The sequence below is a fragment of the Ornithodoros turicata genome, unplaced genomic scaffold (assembly GCF_037126465.1).
Source record: "Ornithodoros turicata isolate Travis unplaced genomic scaffold, ASM3712646v1 Chromosome120, whole genome shotgun sequence".
In the NCBI taxonomy this organism is placed as follows: domain Eukaryota; kingdom Metazoa; phylum Arthropoda; class Arachnida; order Ixodida; family Argasidae; genus Ornithodoros; species Ornithodoros turicata.
The window spans coordinates 59,115-73,802 of NW_026999302.1; the positions used below are offsets into that span (position 1 = coordinate 59,115).

General features: G+C 49.5%; 1 protein-coding gene across 1 annotated transcript in view; it reads right to left on the reverse strand.

Moving 5' to 3' along the window:
- Window positions 1-14,688, reverse strand: part of LOC135371776 (atlastin-2-like) — a 56,670-nt gene that overhangs the window by 37,930 nt on the left and 4,052 nt on the right. Inside the window, exons 2-3 of the mRNA XM_064605728.1 lie at window positions 2,298-2,363; window positions 46-236 (exon numbers count right to left, since the gene is read on the reverse strand). Of these exons, the coding sequence (XP_064461798.1) occupies window positions 46-236; window positions 2,298-2,363 (257 nt within the window). The remainder of the gene's footprint in view (window positions 1-45; window positions 237-2,297; window positions 2,364-14,688) is intronic.

The window sequence follows — 14,688 nt, forward strand, 5'->3', positions numbered from 1 at the left end:
AAATAAATAAATATATTAAATTAATATATAAGAGCAAGTCTGCACCTGATACAGAATCCGAGAAGAAAGGACTTTCCGAGTCGGAAGCCCCCTGCGACTGACAAGACTACCACAGGGAGGTCTGCAATATCGCTGTTGGTGAGAAGACTTGATAATTTATCACTCCGAAGTTCGAAGCAATTGGGATCATGCTGTGGACGCACGACGACTGGACATGCCGTCGAGTCCCGTAGCTCCTGGAAATGAGCATAGGTTATATTCATTATTATGAACAGTAGCATTTTACATGCGTCCCCTTAAAATAGCAGATGCCACCTTTGAGGTGAAGCGTACTCTTTGTGTACCCGGTCATCTTCCTGTGGTTTGTTCCTCCCTGTGACAAAAGTCTACTCAAATCTTCATCAGACATTTGCGCGACTTTCTTTGGCGTTATCTTCTGTAGAAATTTTGGCCACTCCAAGTGCAGGCTGTCTGCACACTACGACTTATAGATGTGCCATTGAACTGTTATTCCCACAAATTAACACAAATTAAGAACGGTTATTCCCATAAATATGTTCCGTTATTCAAAAATAACTCAACTTGAAAAACCCAAGTGCATCTGTTAGGAGCTTGCTTCTCGTTTCGATTCGCTTCTGTATAGTTCTCATACATATGCGGTGGTGGTGGTGGTGATGGCGAAAGAGCTTGCCGTTGTCGGCCTCACGTATGTGGGTAACGTCACGACTGAGGCCTTGGGGAAATGTGCGTCCTGGGCCGACTTCTAGGGGAACTGTGCCGACATATGTCTGAAAGCGTCTGAGGAAAACCCAGGAAAAACCCCAGACAGCACAGCCGGCACCTTGATTCGAACCCGGGTACCTCCCACTCATACATATGCAAATACGGTACTGCACGCCTGTCGCAAATGGGGATTATCAACTTTTATATTTCCACACGTGCATACTGCAGCTTTTTTTCTTCGTTTCGAATGCGTATCATCAATACATCAACAGTGATGAACTGCGAGAAGCTCATCTGCATAGCATTGGCGGGATGATCTTTTTTTCCCATTTATACGAGTAGTGGAAACTTCCTCGGTGACTGAGTCCGATCTCACCAACGCCGATTAACATTTGAACCAACATCAACGGTCCCTTAACTTGAATTTTACTCCGAACTCTACCTCATACAGGGAGTTATTGTTACAGAAACATTCATCACTTCGCCAACTAACGTCTGCAAAAAAAAAAAAAGAAAAGGAATTGAATGCTAACATGAAGTTTTAGCAATCCTAGCTTCAGCCCGGTTTAAAGTTGACCGGCGTTGGCGAAAGTTTGCCTGAGTCTGAGAAAGGCTTTTTGAAGTGCATGCTTCCAGGAGACGGCTTGGCTTACGTATGCGAAGTTGAGTTCTTCCCTGCTGATTAGATATTAGGGATAGGGAAAGGGAAGGGATAGGGAAACATCGTCTCAGTTCGTCTCTGTGTAGCTCTCGTACGGATGTACACGCTTAGCGCAAATGGTGGTTATCATCTTCCATTGTTTCACATACACATGTTGGACGTTTTTCTTTTGTTTCAATGCTTATCATGTACACTTTCAGCAGTGACGTCCGATGAACAGCTTATTTGAGTAGCCCTACGGGATAATTCACAGCTTATTCATGCGAGAAGTGCAAAGTCCCTGAGTGATCGAATCTCTCTTGGCTCGAGACAACGAGAAGAAACGAGAAAAGGGCGTCAAAAGCAGATTGGCCATTTGAGACAGTCAGGTTGTCTGTGACGGAGCGTCACATCTGACAAAGCCGCAGAGGCGGTTGCCGCATCATCTGTGGAGACTGGCTGGCTTCTGAGCGCCGGCTGCAGCAGCGGAAACGGTGTTGCGTACTAGTGAGCCTACGTACTGGTACTGAGGAAGATCTGACTGCAGACCACAATCGACAGGGCGAATGATGCACATACAGAAAAGCCAGCTCGAATAGACCTCCCTGTCGCTGTCGTTGGTTTAGTTGCTCTTTTATTCTTTTCCTTTTTTTTTACATTTAACATTTAACACAGACACGCGTTTAAGATCCGCGTTTACCGGTCCGCTGGATTTTCTAACGTAGCACAACCCTATGCACCACGGTAAAAAGAAACAAAGTTATGGACAAGAAGAGACCGCTAGCCGTTACTGGAAGCTCCGACATTCACTGAAGACAGTGTGTAAGTTTTCGCACTCATATTGACCCAGGAAGAAGCGATGCCGCAACGATGTACTCCAACCTGTAGCATGCACCCCCCCCCCCCCCGTAAACGTACCCCCACTTCCACTTACCGCCCCGTTGCCCGTAAATCTTCTATGTGTAGGCATTTTCATTCCTGGGATGCGTAAGTGCGGGAACTGTAGGAGGAAATGATGAGATTTAGAATAAGGCTTACACACATTCATTTCATGTACAGGGCAGGTCATTCAGAAACATAAGGACGTGCACTCGTTCAGGGAAGAAAGGGGGAAGTGGCACTTCCATCGACATTTCCGTAGTTGCGCTATTGAAAGTTGGATGTCATCTGAACTGCTTCAATGGTAAGCAGGTGGCTTGGCTCCCCAGTATCACTATGGGCTCTCCCACCCGACTTCGATGTCGGAGTGCACCATTTTTATTGGATGACACTGGCAAGTTCTCACTGGCACTTCGGCGTTGTGTCGGCACGTCTGCTGGCTGGAAATCGTTACCGTGTGTGCTTTAGCGCGTGCGTCGTTCATATAGTTCTCACCGGAGACTTCATTGCTGTGCTGAGCTCTTCCTGCGCACTATCACTGTTTCTTTTTTTCTATAGATGCGACGAATTTCCCGAATCCTAATTCGAACCCAAGAAATGTTATGCGAATCCACGAATCTGATGAATCTCGCATATTTAGAATCATTTCTTTAAAAAAAAAGATCAAAGAGTGATATTAAACGGTAGGAGCAACTTATTTATTTACACATGGTAACAAGTCTTTCGTACAAGACTGCACTTCATCAGGTTACAAAAATAATTCGGGGAAGATGCTGCACTCCGTTCGGGCTTGACATGCTTCGTATGACACCCTTCATATCTTCTTAAAAAAAGAGTTTGAAAAGGCCGGAGGAAAAGACACTTCTGCTGGAAAGGGTTTTGAAGCAGAATTTGATATCTTTGTATAATGAAAAGCAAATGAAATAACAGTCCACTTTCAGGAGAAAACATACCTATATAGTTATTTTGAAATGTGATTTATTTCACACTTTGTTCATCGACTAGAAGGAATACAGACACTCTCGAGCCTGAATTATTTCCATAAAACTAAGAAACAATCAAAAGCTAATCAACGTTACTTCCAAACTTGTAATGCCGGAGCTTCATGCTGCGGTTTTGGGGCGCCCGAGGGCCCTCCGGCCAACCACGCTTTCGGTGGACTCCAGAGGCGCCAATTTTCGAAAGACGCAAAGAAACGTGGTTGGTCGATTCGAAAGATTCGGTTCGCCGTTTTGGACACTGGATATCCGGATTCCCGAATATCGAGTCCTTGCCCAGCATTCGAGGATTCGCAGATTCGGTTGGCTCATCCCTAGTCTTCTTTTTTTTTTTCAGTTCTGCGTTAGCGCCGCGAAGCAACTGTGGCTACGAGAGGGGGACAGATGTGGACAGATGAAGAAAGGACAGCAAGAATTATAGTAGGACAGAAACCGGAAAGGAACCGTAAACCGAAAACCGCATAGAACCGTATTTTTTCAAGAACCTTAACCTGAACGTAACCGGAATTTACCATCGGCAATTAACCGAAAGCGTAACCTAAAAAGAAAAAAAAACGGTTATTTCGGCTACCGCTTGAGATGAATTGGCAAAAGCATGAAGACGAACAACTTCCGACACAGTAGTTGTATGGCTTTATAACTGTGATTAGTGTTAAGTAGTGTAATATGGCTTCTAATAAAGCAGATCACTTCGTCTTGTACTTTTCATTCAGAAGTTGCGTACAGAACATGCCTTCTTATGCGCTTGGACACATGATCGGATAACATACCATATCACATGTACTGCGTACGTACCCTCTGAGTTATGATCTGTATCGTGATCATCTAAGATACCGAGCGCTGCACGATATTTATCTCCACATCTGTTTGCTTAACTCATTGACTCGTAGCTTGTTACAGCACGAGTCAAATAAACGCGCACGAGATAATAGAGACTGCAAGAAATATTTTACGGGGAATGTCGGAAACACCTTAAGTGCGTCTTTCTTTATTCGCCCTGACAGGTGGCACTGCACCACCGTTCCGGAGCGCAGCGGAGAATTCTGTTCATTTTTACCCGCCCGCAATTTGTAGCTCGTTTTGCGATATCCAGGCAGCCTGCAGATACATCCTGGGGAAAATCGAATGACGTACGGGACCAACTTTTCGGTTACCGGTAACCGAAAATTTTCAAATGGCGAATCTCGTAACCGTAACCGAACCTAGATTCGTTTCGGTCCCTTAGTGTAACCACATCTTTCCTATTTTATTTTTTTCTTCTGCTAGTCTCATGACCTACAAGGCGTTATTTTCATGTCATTCCAAGCAAAGTAGCGACCACGGCCTGCTTGCCATTGTTAGCGCGTAATGCGGCAAGATGAAACATGCAAAAATCCTGAAAACGACAAAACGGATCTGCAACCTTCCTGTTTTACTGGGAGTATTCCCTATACACTGGCTCAGTCCTTCTCCTCTAAGCAGCAACGGCATCGCCCACGAAAGGGAACACATGTTGTCATTACAAATAACACCTGTTCCTCATTCATGAAGATTAATGAAATTCACGCTCCAACAGGGCTTCTTGTGCGGCCATAAGACGACCGTACACTTATCCAAGAACAGTTTTGATTGCTTGTAATTAGAAACGGGTACTTTACAAGCTTGTACAAGGTACAGCTTCGAACAAAAGTTTACGGAACTCCGAGGTGTTGCATTTCGCCATTGAAGCGACAATCTCCTGGTGTCCTCGTGATACCTAGCAGGGGGCCACTACGATGACGAAATACGCAGGTGTCGAGTTTCGTGAACTTTTGGTCCAAGCTGTACCCGCAAAACGTGTTTCGAAGTTACTAAGTACCGGGCAAAAAGGTAACTGATTAGAGTAAAAATGCAATGTCTCGAAAAGTATTTAAAGTGCCACTCCAGACTCGGAAAACAGCGTTTATTTTATTTAGTCCATAATTGTAAGGCACCTTCACAAAAAGAAGGTGCCTCAAGGATTATATACGCGAAATTTCAATCCTGTTTGCCAACGTGGTGCATTTCTGTCAATTTTTGAATGTCTCCCGATCCTCCGCGAGTTTCGATGACGCCAGGAGCGGGTTACGTAATCATAAGCCCACAAATTCTCATGATGTCATGTTCTGGAGAGGGCACTCTTTTCCTAGCCACGACGTCGGCGTCCGAGGTGGGTGAGGTGGTGGTGAAGTCACGTGATGTTGATCGAAATAAGCTAAAATTGACGAAATGTCCTCTCTCTCCTTGTGTTTTCTCGAAGGTCGGAGGATATATCACGTGGGACTCCGCTTACGTAGTGCAAAAAGTGAGCCCCCGGAAGGCGCTAATGGCAACAACGATGCCAGGTGACATCCGGGCGCTCTGTCGAGGCCTAACATGACGTCACAGTTCTCAAAAATAAAAATTACTTTCCCGTAGTTTTCGCGTCACGTAGAGCAAAGATATTTTGCAGTAATGTAAAGTGAGAAAAGATTTGAGCAACATACCTTTGGTGGGATTCTGAAGACACGAGATTTAGTCCGTAGTGGCAGTTTAAGATTGAGTATTAAATACTTTTCAAAATAAATCGTTAGTTGCTGGACACTTTGAAGAACAGTTGGAATGCTCTGTAGCAGCAGCGTCATAATCATCACCAGCACCGCCATCGGTTACGCGCAGCACTGCGCGTGACCCGAGCTTTCGTTTTCGGTTCATCGCCATTAACCGTCATTAAACCCATCAACCTCAGTAGAGCCTGGTCGCCTCATTTCTCGCTCTACAACTGGTGACCCGAACGTGATGTCTTAGCGTTCCACCATCATGAACGGTGACCAGCACTCCACCAGCTCTTCGCCTCCCAGCCGGCCACCGCCACCGCTTGAGGTTTCTGTGGCACCGCTCCGCCTGCCGCCTTTCTCCATCTCCGACCCTCAGCTGTGGTTTGCGCAGGCGGAGGTTCTCTTCGACGGACGCCGCGTCACTTCTCAAGCCTCAAGGTTTGGCCACGCCATCGCAAACCTTCCTCCCGAAGCTGCGGCGGAAGTCCGCGACCTAATCATCCACCCTCACCCCGAATTCCCCTACGACACCTTAAGGGACGAGTTAATCCGCCGCACCTCCCCTCCACCGATGGACGTTGCAATCACTGCCATCAGCACGTCGCTCCAGCAACTCCAGACTACGGTGGCGGCCCTGGTGAACCGGGTGGACGCCATTCCCCCGCAGCGACCACGTTCCCCTCGCCGCCCGTTTTGCCGTCGCTGCTCGCCATCCCGTCAACGGTCTCCTTCGCCCTCTCAGCACCACTTCTGCTGGTATCATCGAAAATTCGGCGATGCCGCAAGGAACTGCCAGGCCCCTTGCTCGTGGCCGGGAAACGCCCCCCCCAACCATTAACGGCTGGCATGGCTGGGGGCGACAACAGCCGGCTCTTCCGGATCACGGACCGCGTGTCCGGCTGTCGCTTCCTGGTGGACACCGGGGCTGACGTGAGCGTCGTTCCACCAACCCCCGCAGAAAAACGACACCGACAACCAGACTTGGCTTTGCAGGCCGTCAACAAGTCCACCATCTCAACTTACGGTCAACGCTCCGTCACCCTTGACCTCGGCCTGCGCAGAGTATTTCGTTGGGTTTTTACCATCGCCGACCTCCCCTTCGCAATCCTTGGCGCCGACTTCCTCCACCATTTCGACCTTCTTGTGGATATTAGACGCCAGCGCCTCGTCGACAATACTACTTCTTTGCACGTTTATGGAGCCCCAGCGCATATAGCCGCCATTAGTCCCACCATACGGCTACCGTTGCCCACTGCTTTCGCCGACATTGTCACGGAGTTCCCCGCTGTCCTGCGCCAATCTCACGCCTCTTGCCCACCTCGCCACAGCGTCACTCACCACATCGTGACACGGGGCCCCCCTGTCTTCGCTCGCCCCAGACGGCTGGCTCCGGAGCGCCTCGTCATTGCCAAGAGGGAATTCGAGCACATGCTCGAACTGGGGATCATTCGGCCTTCCTCCAGCCCGTGGTCTTCCGCTCTCCACATGGTGCCCAAAGCAACACCTGGTGATTGGCGCCCATGTGGGGACTACCGTGCACTCAACATCGTCACGGTACCGGACAGATACCCGCTTCCCCATATTCAGGACTTCACCGCGAATCTTGACGGGGCGACCATCTTCTCCAAGATAGACCTCATCAAAGCCTATCACCAAATTCCCGTCCATCCCCCTGACATCCCGAAGACTGCTATAACCACCCCTTTTGGCCTCTTTGAATACGTGCGGATGCCCTTTGGCCTGCGTAATGCTGCGCAGACATTCCAACGATTCATCAACGAAGTGCTCCGCGGCCTGGACTTCGCATTCGCATACATGGATGACATCCTCGTCGCAAGTCCATCTCCGGAGGCTCATCGCGCCCATCTGCGCGCCCTGTTCTCGCGCCTGGAGGACTACGGAGTCTCCATCAATGCCGCGAAGTGCGAGTTTGGCGTTACCACCCTTACCTTCCTGGGACACACCATCACCCCGCAAGGCATCCGGCCACTCGCATCCAAGGTCCAGGCCATCCGAGACTTTCCTGCCCCCACTTCTCGCAAAGGACTTCGTTTATTCCTTGGCCTCGTGACTTTCTACCGACGTTTTGTGCCTCGCTGTGCTGCCTTGCTCCAGCCTCTCTACGCAGCTCTCGGCGCTGACCATCCGAAAGAGGCCCGTGCTGCCCCTCTGGAGTGGACACCGGCAGCAGAACGCGCGTTCGTAGAAGTCAAGCAGGCCCTGGCAGATGCTGTGCTGCTCCACCATCCTCGTCCTGACGCCAAGACAGCGTTGTTCGTCGACGCCTCCACTGCTGCTGTCGGCGCGGTCTTGCAACAGCGTCAGGATGGCAACTGGAAACCTCTCGGTTTCTTTTCCCAACGCCTCTCGCCAGCCGAAACACGCTACAGCACCTTCGGGCGTGAGCTCCTCGCCGCCTACCTGGCATGCAGACACTACCGCCATTTTCTCGAGGGCCGCCCGTTTGTGCTGTACACCGACCACAAGCCTCTCATGTTCGCCCTGCGATCGCCCTCCCTCAACCACTCGCCTCGTGAAACCCGCCACATGTGCTACCTCTTGGAGTTCACGACCGATGTGCGACACGTCGCAGGCGAAGACAATGCCGCTGCCGACGCACTCTCGCGGCCGGACGTCAGTGCTCTCCATCCGCCCCCCGCGGTCGATTTGGACGGCATCGCCCAGGCGCAACACGCTGATCAAGATCTCGCCAATCTTCGTTCCTCCCCCGCCTCATCCACCACTTTTCGGGAGATCTCGCTCCCCGGTTCGACGGCAAGTCTATGGTGCGACACCTCTACTGGTACCCCGCGCCCTTTCGTTCCCCTGGCCTTCCGCCGGCATGTTTTCAACGCCCTCCACTCGCTGTCCCACCCTGGCGTGCGCGGCACGCAAAAGATCGTCGCAGAGCGCTACATATGGCCTCGCATGAATGCCGATGTCCGTGACTGGGCGCGGGCCTGCCAGGCCTGCCAGCGGTCCAAAATCTACCGCCACACCATCTCGCCTCCATCGCGGTTCCTTCCGCCAGATGCCCGTTTCGACCAGGTCCACATCGACTTGGTCGGCCCGCTTCCTCTGGCCAGAGGCTACCGCTACCTGCTCTCGTGCATCGACCGCTTTACCCGCTGGCCGGAGGTAACGCCGATTCCTGACATCACGGCAGAGACGGTGGCCCACGCATTCCTCTTCTCCTGGGTTTCCCGATTCGGCGTCCCGTCCACTGTAACCACGGACAGAGGACGCCAGTTTGAATCGTCCCTCTTCCGTCACCTGTGCAGCGCCCTCGGAACCCATCACATCCGAACCACGGCCTACCATCCGGCTGCCAACGGCCTGGTCGAGCGCCTTCATCGGCAGCTCAAGGCGTCCCTCCGCGCCACTGACCACGGCGACACAACCTGGCCCGAGCGTCTACCCTTCGTCCTGCTTGGCCTTCGCGCCGCGATCCGCCAGGATGACTGCAGCGCGGCCCACATGGTCTACGGCTGCCCGCTCCGCCTTCCCGGAGCATTCTTCAGCCCATCGGCCCCGCTCGTGCACGACCCTTCCTCCTACATCGACCGTCTCCGCCAGCTCTTCCGGGACCTCAAGCCCACGCCTACCCGCTCCGCTCCCGCAACACGCGTGTTCGTGAGCCCCGACCTTAATCAAGCCACCCACGTCTTCGTCCGCCGGGACTCTGTGCGCTCCAGCTTGCAGCCTCCCTATGACGGCCCCTACAAGGTCATCTCGCGAGCCGCGAAGTTTTTTCGCCTCGATCTTCCGCGGGGACCTGACACTGTGGCCATCGACAGGCTCAAGCCCGCATTCCTGGAGTCGGCACCTCTGGTATCGCCCGACCCGCCCTCCCTACGTCCGTGCTCAGCTCCTGTCTCCAGCATTCCTTCCCCTCCACGTCGAGTGCATTGGGCGCCGCAGCTCGCACACTACGAGCCGCCCGCCGCCTCGGGTCCGGCTCCTGCACTCCTTGGCCTCGGCGCCCGACCTTTCCGCCAACCTCGGCCCTCCTCGCCAGCCTTGTCATCCGCCACGGGGGGGAGCCCTGTAGCAGCAGCGTCATAATCATCACCAGCACCGCCATCGGTTACGCGCAGCACTGCGCGTGACCCGAGCTTTCGTTTTCGGTTCATCGCCATTAACCGTCATTAAACCCATCAACCTCAGTAGAGCCTGGTCGCCTCATTTCTCGCTCTACAGCTCTATCAAAGAAATACGAATAGCTTGAAGTTGATAATGGCAATACCAAAAACATTTATTAGCCAGAAGGAAATGCTTTTCAAAATGTCTATCCAATCGCACACACAGGCACAGGCATTCTACAGAAGCGACGTAATTTACTTTGGTGTTCTCAATATCAGTGCTTCAACCTAAAGAGTAAATATTATACGTGCCCTCTCTCGCTACGGCCTTCGGCACGAGTCTTCTGTTTTGCCTGAGAGACGCCGCCTCAGTGACTTCCCGCATGCCATTCACATGGCCTCACCCAAGCTCCCGAAGTTGAGGTACCGCACGCTAACCCTTCCCGAAATGGATGTCCTGGACATCTCAAACACTAACGCAAATGTACAGCACAAGGTGAATTGCTAAGACAAAAAAGAATCCTTTGTCACGTACAGAGATATATCTTCAAAGTGACTCGGAAAAGTATTAAAGTAGTATAAGTAAATAGTAGAGATGACACGAATCCAGAATTTTCGGAACCCTAATGCGAATCCAAAGCAGGTCCTCCGAGTCCACGTGTCTTACGCATTCTTTTTAAAAAAAGTTGTAAAAGCAATGAAAAAACAACAACACTCCTACTGAAAAGTAGATGGGTAGAAATCCAACTCCCTTCCTCCTACTGAAAAGTGTTTTGGGTCAGAATTTCACAACAACTTAATTTATGACAACTTAGTTTAATGAAATGCAAATTCAATAATGGTTCACTTTCAGGAGGAAGCAATACTCATATACTTCTTAAGTGTAATCTATTTAACGCGACAATCATGGGCTACAGGAAATACACAAACTATCGAGTGTGACTTGTTTCTCGAAAGTGAGAAACAATCAAAAGGAAAACCATATTATTTTCAAACTCGTAATGTATGAGTTCCTGTCTTAACACTCTCAGTTGAGCAATGCAAGTAAACAAGCAAGAAAACACTGCTGAAAGTTTGCAAATTTTTGTGCAGAAACACTAGAATTCTCACCAGCTCCTACAGCGTTATTTATCAGCTGCGATACCATATGTGCTGAGGAGTTCTGACACAACTGTCGATGGAGGTCTGATCAGAAACTTTTTAGGCCAATGAGATTTTCGGCGGTCTCCGGAGGCGCCAATATAAAAACAAAACAACAACAAAGAAACCTGAAAGATGGAAGTCACTGAAAAGGTTAGCCAGCTGTAGGACTCGAACCCACATCTTCTGGATTACCGGTCCAGGGCCCATGATCAAAATAAACCTTCGAAACCTTGGTAGTTTCGAAAGATTCGATTAGCCGTTTTGGGCACTGTTATTCGGTTTCCCGAATCTCAAATCCCTGCCTAGGATTGGATGATTCGGTTGGCCCATCTCTACTAAGTAAGTATCGCAAGAAACCAAGTTACTCGCAAAAGTATTTCAGATACATACGAGGGTGGTTCCATAAGTTTCCGGCCCGAGGTAGAAAATGCGCGCGAATTCGATAATGAGATTAAGGACGCGTGGCGCCATCTGTTGGAGGGCCGCAGCACCACCCTCAACCCTCTCCATGCTTTTGTCGGTTGGAGAGCGGCATTTCAAACAGCCAGGGTGCACTCTTCATTTAAGATGGCAAAAAATCGAGTACTGCGCTGTGATATAATTCTTGACAGCAGAGGGACTTTTGCCTAAAGAAATTAAAGCGCGACTGGACAACGTGTACAGGGAAGCCTCTCCGTCGTACACAACGGTAAAAGACTAGGCTAAGCAGTTTCGACTGGGGCGAGAGTCCATTGAAGATGATCCACGCGATGGTCGTCCAGTGGAAGTGGTGACACAAGAAAATGTGAGAAACTGATGTTCTGAGGCTGGAACAACATAGAAGGGACAGATACAAACAAAGCCTCAATTTGCCTAAGAAATCAACGATGAAAGATGAAAGTCACTGAAAGGGTTAGCCAGCTGTAGGGATCGAACCCTACAGCTGGCTAACCTTTTCAGTGAATTTCATCTTTCATCACGAAAATGTGTCTCTTGTTGAGGAGGAAGTGCTGAGCGACAGGCGTCTGAAGGTGAAGGAAATCTCAGAAAGGCTGGGGCTTTCCAAAACATCCGTTTTCGCATCATCGGCGAGGGCCTTCACATGAAAATGTCAGTGCGAGATGGGTGCCACGATTTATCTTGTCAGCTCAAAAGCAACGGCGCGTCGTCTGTGCCAAAGGGTTTTTGGAGCTCTGTCAAGAGAACGAACAATAAATATTGAAGTCAATTGTCACAGGGGGTGAGACTATGGTGCTCTACTATGACCCCCTTTCGAAAAAGGAGTCGATGGAATGGCGCAAACCAGGAGAAGCACCCCCAAGAAAAGCCAAGGTCACACAATCCACAAAGAAGATCATGGCAGCAATATTTTGGGATTGTCACGGGATCCTCCTCATCGACTTCAAAGAGAAGAACACCACAGTGAATGCGACTTATTATGCTTCACTCCTGCACCGACTGCGAGACGCCATCAAGGAAAAGAGGCGCGGCAGGTTGAGTCGGGGTGTCCGGTTGCTCCAGGACAATGACCCTGTCCACACGGCTTCTGTTGCCAAGGCTGCTCTGAAGGAGTGCGGCTTCGAAGAAATACACCACCCAACCTACAGTCCAGACTTGGCACCGAGTGACTTCTTCCTGTTCTCAAACTTGAAGAGGGGTCTCAGAGGACGGAGATTTCAAAACGATAGTGAGGCCGACTGCGGAGCGCCCCGATGCTGCTCTGGCATTTCCCGGTCTGGACTGACCTTGGTCATGTGACCAAAATATAGGATCGCTCCCCGATGCTGATCTGATCACTACACGATAATCAGTCACATGACCGGGGCGCAGCAACGGATTTCTCTTCCCAGACTGTCAGGCGCCGAGTGATGCCATCACTCGTCGCTCTCGCTGCGAGAAACGAATGTATCCAGCCGTGCTCCCGAAACTTTCGAGGAATTCCAACATTTTTAAGCGATTCATCGAGTGGTAAGTGCTATTTCTTTTTGTGGTATTCCTCGCATTGATATATTGATATAACCATTTCTCAGGACGACTGCGTACTGCAGCTGTGCTTTACATCTCCTGCGTGCGTACAAAACTGGAATGCTGGAGGACTTCAGCTCAAGGTTCGTTTTTGTTGTTATTCTAAATAAAAAGAAGAGAAAAAAAAGGAACCTCCGAAGTGAATAAATTATTCCGCTTTAATCCGTTTGCGTAATGTGATCGACGCATGACATGTCAATTTGTTTGAAACTGTGAGTGAATGAAAGCTATCCTGATCTTTCATTCAGAATATCACGCTGGACCACTACGAGAGCGTGCTTAAAGAAATCAATGCCTTGAAGAATGTATCACCGAAGTGCACACCACCAGATCTCTGCCTCAGAGCCAGTGATGATGGTCAAGATTTTTATGGCGGATCTTGTCATGTCATGCTGAAAACGGTAAGTTTAGCTATTTGGTCTGTATTCAGAAACGTGTGCATCTTGTGGTGAGGTGTACTTTTCTCAGTGTAACCCTGACCTCAAGCTATCTTCCACTTTCAGAATCCACCCCGCAATTCGGTTACAACACTATGAACCTATCGCGCTGTGATGCTTGCTTGAAAGGAATACAATCTGATATGCTGTGTTGTTTTTCCGTTAAAATGACTTCAGGTATCCATAATAAGAGGCCCTCGTAGCAAGAAAGCCATAAGAAAAGGCATCTTCTTGATACCTTAATATTTCTCCTGAAGACAAGGGTGCGAGTCAAACCACGTGTGCCATACTGCACTCTCAGAAAAAAGGGTGGAGCAATTAGACCTTTCAGGAGGTAATAGTTGTCGCATATGTTGTACCTAAAAGGTTGCAAAGTTGTACCTGCTACCTCACTCTCTGCCACGAATAATAGGAATACCGCTTCTGATTCGGTGAGCGAGGGGGGCGTACACCTTTTTGTTGTCATTTGGATGGATGATAATTTCTTTTACCACCTTTTTAAATCCCTTTTCAGACGCTATGTTGGCTTACCACATTCTCACACCTTTTTTCTTAGATTGTGGTTCCCAAATTGTGTGTATATGTTGCACTCGTATTAGCAAAGGTGCGCAATTATTTCTTCTATTGAAGGTATAGAACGATCACGACACATGTAGTACGGATTCTCAAGTTGTTCACGTGTTCCATGTTGTTGGGCGTAACTCGTTACCAGTAACTCGATATTGTGACTAGGCTACTCGGCTTAGCCTTTTCAGTAACTTTTTGCATAGCTCTTTGCTTTTGAGCTGCAGCAACTTCTTGAGGAGCTCGTTCCTTTCCCTTTTTCTTTTGTTTCGGGGGTGGGGGGTTAAGTTCGTCAGAGTAACTTGAAGAAAGTTCAAAGTTCCTTTTGTTCCATTCTGGTCTACAAACAGCCCAGGCTGAGGCCTCCCCCCATGACTTGAGATGAAAGATGGCACGTGCACGGCGCGACTAACCCCCGTTGTTACACGGTGAATGTTACAAATTATGTTTCAGGCGAGCATTAGGAAGCTCAGGTATCGCGCATCTTAACGATTAGCAGTGTATTTTATAATAGAGAGTTTTAGTACATCGTACGCTATTGCCCTTGCGTACGTAAGGGATAGCGTTGATTGTTCTGCGCATGCCCATAACAGAAAGGGAGCTTCGCGCAGTGCGCAGAACCAGCAACGCTGTCTGTTACGTACGCTATCGCCTTTGCGTACGATGTACTAAAACGCTCTAATG